Source organism: Triticum aestivum, chromosome 7B (genome assembly GCF_018294505.1).
Source record: "Triticum aestivum cultivar Chinese Spring chromosome 7B, IWGSC CS RefSeq v2.1, whole genome shotgun sequence".
NCBI lineage: Eukaryota > Viridiplantae > Streptophyta > Magnoliopsida > Poales > Poaceae > Triticum > Triticum aestivum.
In genome coordinates, this window is record NC_057813.1 from 4,642,344 (window position 1) to 4,652,947 (window position 10,604).

General features: G+C 44.9%; 1 protein-coding gene across 1 annotated transcript; it reads left to right on the forward strand.

The window, feature by feature from the left end:
• The first annotated feature begins 3,385 nt into the window (after positions 1-3,385).
• LOC123156972 (probable sugar phosphate/phosphate translocator At1g06470) lies at positions 3,386-10,374 on the forward strand. The gene is made up of 12 exons (XM_044575178.1): positions 3,386-4,511; positions 4,634-4,803; positions 4,908-4,993; positions 5,097-5,146; positions 5,680-5,747; positions 6,470-6,570; positions 6,718-6,730; positions 7,343-7,527; positions 7,613-7,699; positions 8,255-8,349; positions 8,932-9,095; positions 9,881-10,374. The coding sequence occupies exons 1-11, from the start codon at positions 4,201-4,203 to the stop codon at positions 9,059-9,061; spliced, it is 1,296 nt and encodes a 431-aa protein (XP_044431113.1). The 5' UTR covers positions 3,386-4,200; the 3' UTR covers positions 9,062-9,095; positions 9,881-10,374.
• The last annotated feature ends 230 nt before the right edge of the window (positions 10,375-10,604 follow it).

A 10,604-nucleotide genomic window follows, 5' to 3' on the forward strand; every position in this document is an offset into this window, starting at 1 on the left:
AATTATGGAGGTGGTAAAAGAGTTCGTCGTAAAGGGTTACGTCGATGCAAGCTTAACACCTATCCGGATAGCTCTGAGTAGAGATACCGGATACGTATAATGGAGCAACAATTTAGAATAGCTCCAAGTAGAACAGTTATTTGGAATAGCTCCAAATAGAACGTGGTAGCTGCATCTAGGAGATGACATAGAGATTTGTAAAGCACACACGGATCTGAAAGGTTCAGACCCGTTGACTATAACCTCTCTCACAAGCATAACATGATCAAACCCAGAACTCATCGAGTGTTAATCACATGGTAAATGTGAACTAGATTATTGACTCTAGTAAACTCTTTGGGTGTTAGTCACATGGGGATGTGACCTTGAGTGTTAATCACATATCGATGTGAACTAGATTATTGACTCTAGTGCAAGTGGGAGACTGTTGGAAATATGCCCTAGAGGCAATAATAAATTGATTATTATTATATTTCCTTGTTCATGATAATCGTTTATTATCCATGCTAGAATTGTATTGATAGGAAACTCAGATACATGTGTGGATACATAGACAACACCATGTCCCTAGTAAGCCTCTAGTTGACTAGCTCGTTAATCAATAGATGGTTACGGTTTCCTGACCATGGACATTGGATGTCGTTGATAACGGGATCACATCATTAGGAGAATGATGTGATGGACAAGACCCAATCCTAAGCCTAGCACAAGATCATGTAGTTCGTATGCTAAAGCTTTTCTAATGTCAAGTATCATTTCCTTAGACCATGAGATTGTGCAACTCCCGGATACCGTAGGAGTGCTTTGGGTGTGCCAAACGTCACAACGTAACTGGGTGGCTATAAAGGTACACTACGGGTATCTCTGAAAGTGTCTGTTGGGTTGGCACGAATCGAGATTGGGATTTTGTCACTCCGTGTAAACGGAGAGGTATCTCTGGGCCCACTCGGTAGGACATCATCATAATGTGCACAATGTGACCAAGGGGTTGATCACGGGATGATGTGTTACGGAACGAGTAAAGAGACTTGCCGGTAACGAGATTGAACAAGGTATCGGTATACCGACGATCGAATCTCGGGCAAGTACCATACCGCTAGACAAAGGGAATTGTATACGGGATTGATTGAGTCCTTGACATCGTGGTTCATCCGATGAGATCATCGTGGAACATGTGGGAGCCAACATGGGTATCCAGATCCCGCTGTTGGTTATTGACCGGAGAACATCTCGGTCATGTCTGCATGTCTCCCGAACCCGTAGGGTCTACACACTTAAGGTTCGATGACGCTAGGGTTATAAAGGAAGCTTGTATGTGGTTACCGAATGTTGTTCGGAGTCCCGGATGAGATCCCGGACGTCACGAGGAGTTCCGGAATGGTCCGGAGGTAAAGATTTATATATAGGAAGTCCTGTTTCGGCCATCGGGACAAGTTTCGGGGTCATCGGTATTGTACCGGGACCACCGGAAGGGTCCCGGGGGCCCACCGGGTGGGGCCACCTGCCCCGGGGGCCACATGGGCTGTAGGGGGTGCGCCTTGGCCTACATGGGCCAAGGGCACCAGCCCCTAGAGGCCCATGCGCCAAGATATAGGAAAAAGGGGAGAGTCCTAAAGGGGGAAGGCACCTCCGAGGTGCCTTGGGGAGGATGGACTCCTCCCCCCTCTTAGCCGCACCCCTTCCTTGGAGGAGGGGCAAGGCTGCGCCTCCCCCCTCTCCCCTGCCCCTATATATAGTGGAGGGGAGGGAGGGCATCCATACCTGAGCCCTTGGCGCCTCCCTCCCTCCCGTGACACCTCCTCCTCTCCCGTAGGTGCTTGGCGAAGCCCTGCAGGATTGCCACGCTCCTCCATCACCACCACGCCGTTGTGCTGCTGCTGGATGGAGTCTTCCTCAACCTCTCCCTCTCTCCTTGCTGGATCAAGGCGTGGGAGACATCGTCGAGCTGTACGTGTGTTGAACGCGGAGGTGCCGTCCGTTCGGCACTAGGATCATCGGTGATCTGAATCACGACGAGTACGACTCCATCAACCCCGTTCACTTGAACGCTTCCGCTTAGCGATCTACAAGGGTATGTAGATGCACTCTCTTTCTACTCGTTGCTGGTCTCTCCATAGATAGATCTTGGTGATTCGTAGGAAATATTTTTGAATTTCTGCTACGTTCCCCAACACTATCTATCACCATGCCAGTGGACGATATATCAACACATAAAACAACACCTTTTAAGAATGAATCGTTGCTTGTACATGGATGTTGGCTAACAATAGGACTTGTATGTCGCAAGAAGAAGAGTCATTTGTCGCCTCGATTTTAAACTTTTAATTGAGTGTACCATAAATCCAAATGAGCATATATCGGTCAACATTGGGCTTTGTAGTGGAAACCAGAGCGAGGTATAACACATGTAAAGAAGCACAAGGGTATGGGCCCTGTGGTATGAGGTTGTACTCTTGACGTTCGTGATGGAGGTATTTGCTGCCCGTGATGGGTCCAGCTAGCGATTTGGGCTATAGGAAGGTTGTAATTGAAACTGACACAACTTATGGTGAACCAGTGGAATTCTCCAACCGCTGATCGCTCGGAGATTGCTACCACTATGAATGAAATTCGAGAGCTTTGCAGGATTTTTGAGGAATTTTGCTTGGTATTTGCAGGAAGAGAAGCGAATGAATTAGCACACCTCTGTTTCAGTATGGATTAATTATATCCTGGCCTTCCTTACGCTTGTGTAAGAAAGGAGTATAATCTCGCTATTTGATTTATATAAAGCTGTTGATTCTCAGAAAAAAAAAGAAGCACAAGGTTATGTGCAAAGGAATGCGGATCATTCCACTGCAACTAGAAGCTAGTTATTATCACTTTAAAGATGAACACATACGGGTCATGTGTTTTGGATGGGAGCTAGTTGCCATAGTTGACCAAACAATCTTGGTGAACATGAAAGGCGCATTTGCTATGAAGCACAACCACCATGAAGGATGTAGTACACACATGTCTTTGGGCATGCATGAGCAAACCATTATACCACAACTAATTAATTATATTTCATGCACCAATCAATATAATACTAGAACATTTGCAGATAAGGTTATAAGCATACCATATATATTGTTTATCATGACAATATCTTTGTCATTGAAAGATCTTTTGTCGCCATATCACGCGAGATCACTCCACCCAACTAACCTGCTACCCGCAGTTGCCTCAGCAGCTTATTTGTTCCTCTAACTATTTAATTCTTTCCATGATGTTTTGTTGCATGTCTTGAGAGCGCCATGGTCGCCCCGTGCTATGTGCTAGCCATGGTACTCTCTTCCTATTCGATCGCTTTTCCTCTGCTCCCCCCCCCCCCACATGGAAGGAGGCCCCATAACTTGTTCCCATAGTCGGTGGCGCTCGAGTCGGTGCTCAACAGTGGGGCTCTGATCTCAGGTTTTGTGTTTGCGGAGACCAAACAGGTGAAGTCGGTGCCAAGGAGAGCGTGTCGGATCTGCCACGACGTCACACACACATGGCAAAAATGTTGCCCTGGAGATTTGCGACTCTTAGATCGGACGGCTGCGGAGGCCGACAGTAAGTTCATATTGTTTGACGCCGACAGCAGAAAGGCATGTGTGCGAAGGAGTGGAAGGATGCTGCTGCCGGTGTACGCCTGCTGTAGATAAATAAAAGCAATGCCCATGTCGGAGTAAAGCGCGCGCCCACCACCACTCGATATAACGGGAAAAAAACCCTTCCATTTTACGTCTCGGCTGCAGCAACAAACCCAACCGGGCGCGCGCGCTCCAGCGGCCGGCCGGACCCGACCCGACCCGAGCCGCGAGCCGCCCGCCCCGCGTCGCGCCACCCGCCAAATCCACCGTCGCTCCGGCAGGCAGGCAGCAGGTCAGGTCAGGTCAGGTCAGGTGAGCAGGCCAGCCGCAGCCACCACTCCCCCCTCCCCCCCCGTCGCACCGCGCTCCCCACTCCCCTGCCTGCCACCGCGCCGCGCCGTCCCCTCCCAGATCCCCACCGCGGCCCCGCCCCGCCGCGGCATTGGCATTCGGCGCCCCGCTCCGTCCTCCCGGCCGGCCACGCGCGCGATGCCGGCGGGATCCTCCTCGTTATTGTTGTTGTTGTTGTAGGAGGAGGAGGAGGGGATCTCTCCGTCTCCCTCTTGGCGCTCGAGGAGGGGGTGGGGGAAGAGGAGGAGGAGGCATGCCGGAGGCGGACGTGCTGGCCGCGGTGACCGCGGCGGAGGTGGTGTCCCCGCGATCCGGCTACTTCCGGCAGCGGAGCATAAACACCCCGGATCCGGACCGCAAGGCGTTCGACGTCGAGAACCCGCCGGGGGCCTCCGTGGGCGCCACCGGAGTCGGAGCAGGAGGGCTGGGGCTCCGGCCCAGCGAGTCCGTCGCCAAGCTGGAGTCGCTGGAGCGGGCGGAGCGCGCCGCCCTGGCGCCCGCGGTCGTGCTCAAGACGGGGTTCTACATCCTCGTCTGGTACACCTTCAGCACCTGCCTCACCCTGTGAGTGCTCTGCCCCCTCTCCTCTCCTCTGCTTCTGTTCCTCCCGCCTCTGGATCTCTCCTGTGGGGGAAAAAAATCAGTGGAGGTTTTGATCTGGTTGCCTCCTTGTTCTTGTTGGGTAGATACAATAAGACGCTGCTGGGGGACAAGCTGGGCAAGTTCCCGGCGCCGCTGCTGATGAACACTGTGCACTTCGCGCTGCAGGCCGCGCTCTCCAAGATCATCCTGCTCTTCCAGGCCAAGGGGATCGACACCGCCGTCGAGATGAGCTGGAAGGATTACTTCATGAGAGGTGCCCATCCTGAACCTGCTCCACCATTCATCTCTCGGTTTAGTTCCAATTGCTCTATGGCTCTGTCTCTGGTTGCTCATGCTTCTGGCCTTGCCTCTCTGCAGTCGTCCCAACCGCTCTGGGAACCGCGCTCGACATAAACCTGAGCAACGCGTCTCTGGTGTTCATCACGGTCACGTTCGCCACTATGGTCTGTCATCCGCAAAAGTGATTTACTCCACTTACAGTACCGATTGCATTGCATTCTGAATCGAGTTCAGCTAACTTGATTTCTGAAATTTGACCTTTTGCAGTGTAAATCGGCGTCGCCAATATTCCTTTTGCTATTCGCTTTTGCATTCCGGTGAGTGTTATAAACTTGTAATTGGATAGCTGCTGTACCATGGCTTTCTCATGCTGCGGTTTTAGCTGGGATGCTCATTCTGGTTCCATTGATTATTGTCTGTTCAGCTTGATAGTTAGTTGTGGAGTTGATTTACCCATATTAGCAGAGCAGGGTATGCATTTTTACTAATTCACATTAACTAGCAACATGACTTTACTCTATGTTATTATTCCTACTTTTGAAGATGATAATTTGAAGAACCCAATGCTGCAACTGATCTATTTTATGGGTGGGTGGCAGTACAAAGGTATTGCTAGACCGTTCATGCATGGCCAAAACTGTGTCGATCAAATGTAAAGCATTAAAAAAGCTTGTCTCTAGACAATAGACGGATTACTAATTTGGATGGTGAATAATCATGGCCGCACCACTTGATTCTATAACATCCATTTATTTTTCTTATGCAATTGCAACCCAGAGCCTAGAGGGCTAACATCTACAAACTGAGTTTGATTTTATATGGCTCTAAAATGTGCCTTCTGGTTTACCAGGTTGGAGAGCCCCAGCATCAAGCTTCTAGGAATCATAGTTGTCATTTCCATTGGGGTTCTGTTGACAGGTATGTAGCCTCAGCGTGTTTAAATGGACAGAGGTTTATTATGGTAGCTGCTGAGCAAATGGTTTCTTCAGTATCAGCCAGCTTATTACTAAGATTGCATTATTTATATTTTTGTGGTTGTCCATCTCTGTAATTATTACAATTTGGTTTATAGCCACATCATGTATAGTAGGGTTTCCATTATTTTCCAGTGGCCAAGTACACTATTTTCAAGTCATTCGAAATTCACCTAACTGTGCAATATCCCAACATATAAAAAACAACACACTACTCGTAAAAATAGTTGATAAGCCAGTACATGTTTCCAATACTAGCAATTGATGGAGAACTGGGATGTTCTGAAAATTAGTCTCACCACTGGTGATCATTTTATTTTATCTTAACACTTGGACAACCAAGTTGTTTTGGGATATTATGCATATCGGAGCGCTTAGCACAGTTATTTTAGCGACTTGATTCTCTTGCCAGGTGGAAAGTATTGTTCTTCTAGGCAGTTTTAATCCTGTACTGAGCTCAAGCTGCTGCAGAAAGGATCTGGGGTTGTTGTATTTTTTCGAGCAACCATCTGTGGATGTATATATTCATTCCAGTTTTGTAGTTGAATGCTTTTCTTTTCTAAGTCACCTCAATTATTGTCCTCCAGTTTGTAATCATTTTTGTATGCTTAAAGAATGCATCTTGGGGACTTGCCTTTTGTGATTTAACAATATGATTTTCATCAGTTGCCAGGGAAACTGCGTTTGACTTCTGGGGCTTCATTTTTGTGACGCTTGCTGCTGTTATGTCAGGATTCCGCTGGTCCATGACACAGATTCTATTGCAAGTACGTGCAACTGTAATGACTAATGTTATTCAAATGCCTTGAGAATTATCACCACCCTCGCATCTTTCCTTATTTCCTTTTTCTTGTACACTTCCTGTGGCTAACGGTTTGTTTTACTTGTGTGCATGTGGATATTGATATTTCAAGAAAGATAGTTACGGTATGTTGCTTCACATGCGCGCTTCAATGCCTTTTTTTTATCGCACTTCAGTACTTCTAATGCCCAATAGTTTGAATGCATCTTTTATGCGTATCAATGAAACTGCCTATTTAATTGAATTAAGGCATTTGCTCTGGGTTTAGCTCCTTTCTTCAGCTAATAGGCTTGGTTCTTGCAATTTTATTTTATCTCCTGAATGAGAAGATAGACTTGAAAAGTTAGGGCCTTGAAGGCGTTGAATGAGAGCTCGATCCTCTCTTTTCTAGAGCCGTTGCACATTTCTAACCATGGAGATAATCAAATGGTCTAGCAGTTAAAAAACTTAATTACTTGATATAATTGAAACTTAAATTTGGTATCGAATCTGAAGTTCGGGCTTTATGATTTTGATCTTAAGCTTCTGAAGTATCAGGAACAGGGCTCCTATTTCATAGGTATTAGCTATAGTTTCTGCTCGATCCATCCCGTTTTTCCTAGAAGCTCTAGCTCCAGCTTTTCATCTAGAGTCCACAGCTTGGATAAATGCGGGGCAAATATTATTTTAGTAAACTTAGCAATCCTGATTTGGCTACTAGGAGTTCATGAGCTCAATAACCCATCTTCCTTTGGCAGGCCTGAAAGATCCAATCACCCTGATGAGTCATGTTACTCCAGTGATGGCCATAGCCACCATGGTACTATCTCTCCTGTTGGATCCTTGGAGTGATTTTCGAAAGAACACGTATTTCGATAACCCATGGCACGTCATGCGCAGTTTCTTACTTATGCTAATCGGAGGGAGCTTGGCTTTTTTCATGGTAACGATTGTTTATTTGATTAAAAATGAACTTGTCAGAAATATCATAGATGATTGACTGTCATGATATATTATATCAACTGCAGGTGTTAACGGAGTATATACTTGTTTCAGCAACAAGTGCTATAACTGTGACGATAGCTGGGGTAGTAAAGGAAGCTGTAACCATCTTGGTAATATTTGAAATCTATTCTTTCCTAAAAGAGCAATTGTTTTATATTTACTTGCATCTGCCATCTGCGTCGGAATGTAAATCCGCAAATACCTACCAAAGTAGTATCTTTCTATATTAGCTGATATTTATCAGAACACTGTTATTAACATGAATGCCACCTCATTTGAAATAAAATCAGGACGAGGTAAGTGATTAGGCAATTGATAACTCATGAACAGGAAGAACTAAATTCTGAACCACAAAATGGAACTGATCTGTTGTTTGTTCAGAAGTTAAGATTAAGAAGTATCAAAGGAAGAAATTCCCGTCAGTAGCTAATTCATTTTTGGCATACACTAATAGAGGCGAGCTATCAGTAGTCATATGCAAAAGTGCAACAGCATTTCTTGTGTATGCTTCTCTGCTAGAGTGTTGGTTCTAGCATGAAGATGGATACTGCACTTGATATCATAGCCCAAAAGGGAATATTGTTCTTAGATTCCATATGATCCAGAACCAAAATCTTGTAGTAGTTGATGTCCCTTATGAAGGAAATTTTACCTTGTTCTTTCAGGTTGCAGTATTTTATTTCCATGATGAATTTACTTGGTTGAAAGGGGTTGGTCTTACCACTACTATGGTTGGTGTTAGCTTATTCAACTGGTACAAGTAAGTGACTCTTGATATTAAAGACTTTGTTACAAGATTACATATTCTTCTTGGGGATGCAACTGAGCTGAGGCAAGCTGAACCATTGCCATTTGGTCAATGTTACAATACCTATTTATCTCAGAAGTAAATAAGTATTGTTAGATGGCTCTTATGATGTTTGTTTAGGATTAATCATGTTATCATTCAGAACAGCCTAGCTCGGAGACATGAATACTGAAATAATTCGGACCCAAAATTCATTTGTTTTGACTTGTTGAATAGTATTGATCCCACATTTTTGTTCTGCCTAGACCATCATCTTCTACAGTGCTGCCTAACAGTTTATTTAACGAATCATACTGTGCTCCACAAATTGTCAGTCTTTGACACAACATAAATACTTGTGTGCACACATGCATGGATATAGATATTTACGAAAACATTTCCCATTGTTTAGTCCATGCCAATAGTTGAGGTTCAAATTCACATTCATCTTCAAAATGATTACTTTCTTGATACTGCGGTGGATGGACCAAGGATATGTGGCATACTACATTATTCATCTTTTCTTGGTTTCATAATATTTATGGCTGATGACAGGTATGAGAAATTCAAGAAGGGTCAGATAAATGAGGATGGAGTTGATTCACCTTCATTTAGTGGGGATGCCAAATACATTATTCTAGATGACCTGGAAGATGAGGATGGGTTTCTGGATGAAGATACATAATTTTGGAATGTGGCAACATTTTAACTGCCACTTGGTAAGGTTCCCTTGCATATATCTTATAAAACAAGAACTACTTGCATTATTGAGCAGACTTAGGCACACAGATGGCATCCGTGTTTATAAGCCACTGAAGTGAGTAGTCCTTTTTGTCTCATCAGTGTCCAAGTAACAGTAATTATGTAAACATAATGACTATTCCATAGATTCTTTTTTGTACTAGTCATCAATGCATAAACTGTTCAACCTCCTACTTTTGCAAGTCTTGAAAGGATGAAACTGAAAGGTGGAAGAGGGGAAGGGGGACTTTTTTTGGCATTTAAGACCCTGTTCAGAACCTCTCAAATCTCAAAACTCCGCTCCGCGCTGTAGAGGAAACGAGGAGCTCCGGTTTGAGCCACTACCTGAAATTGTGCTATCGTTCCTTCCGCTCCGGGAGCCACAGTTGTGGAGCAAAGAGGATCTGAACAGGTCCTAAAATGCCCATATTATGATGTAGTCTGTGCTAGTAACTAAATCATGAGTGTCAACAGCAAGGAGAAGATGAATGTCAGAGCATGAAAAATAGACCCGCTTCTGTGTTGTATGACGAAGTTTTACGAAGAAAAGTTTTGATCAAATACTCGGACTTGCAGAAGAATCTGACAGTCATTTCTGTGTCAAGAATTGCTGCAGCTAGGCTTTTAATTTGACTTCAGTATCATTCCTGACATATCGCAATAATGTTTGTTAAGATTATTCAGCTCTTGCTCTTGCACTTCGCATTTTTGTGCCGTTCCCGTAACAAATGCACTGACGACTTAATTGATCTGATTTTGGCAGGATTGTTGATGCCTTTAGACCATTGATGGCTGCCTGTTGAAATAATACTCATGGAGGTTTTCTACAGAGACATACGGACAAACACAAGCAATCTGTGTGAGCTTAATCCATCTCACATTGAGGTTGAATGCTTGATTGACTGAACGGCCACCTGGATTGCAGTATATATATCATACTATGCGCTAACTTCACTGGAACATTTTGAGAGGATCGGCAGGTGGTACAAATCGGCCTGCTTGTTCATAATGGAAGTTACTTAAAACCGACTGATATTAGCTTGTTTTTCCTTTCTCTTCGTGTGAGCGCAAACGTGCACATATTCGTTATAAAATCTCCACATTTTTGGTGCCTAGGCATATTCATCCGCTGTGTAGATCAGACTGTAAGAGTGACCACACATACCCCACATGTGCTGCTCCCTTGAAAGCTTAGGGACAGCCTCTGATTATTTGTAATCTGTAAAACTGTGAGTGAAAAAGGATTGTTCTTCTCTACTGTATCTTGCACCCCTGCAGTTTTTGCTTTAAGCCTTTAACACTAGTATTCCATAGCTCTTGTTGTCTTGTTGATGGAAGTTAAAGGAGAACTGTTGTTGATCGAAGTTAAAGGAGAACTGCATAGAGACAGACCGTCCCTGTCGAAATTGTATGCTCGAAACCATACCAAAACTTGTAAACCTACCAGATCGCTTGGCCCTTCATTCAATGGAATCTTGGTGGTGCGT

Excerpts from the sequence above, each read along its gene's own strand:
- LOC123156972 (XM_044575178.1), top strand. The coding sequence starts at position 4,201 with ATGCCGGAGGCGGACGTGCTGGCCGCGGTGACCGCGGCGGAGGTGGTG. Across the intron at positions 4,994-5,096 it reads CGGTCACGTTCGCCACTATG|TGTAAATCGGCGTCGCCAAT; the intron begins GTCTGTCATCCG and ends GACCTTTTGCAG. Across the intron at positions 5,147-5,679 it reads CTATTCGCTTTTGCATTCCG|GTTGGAGAGCCCCAGCATCA; the intron begins GTGAGTGTTATA and ends CTGGTTTACCAG.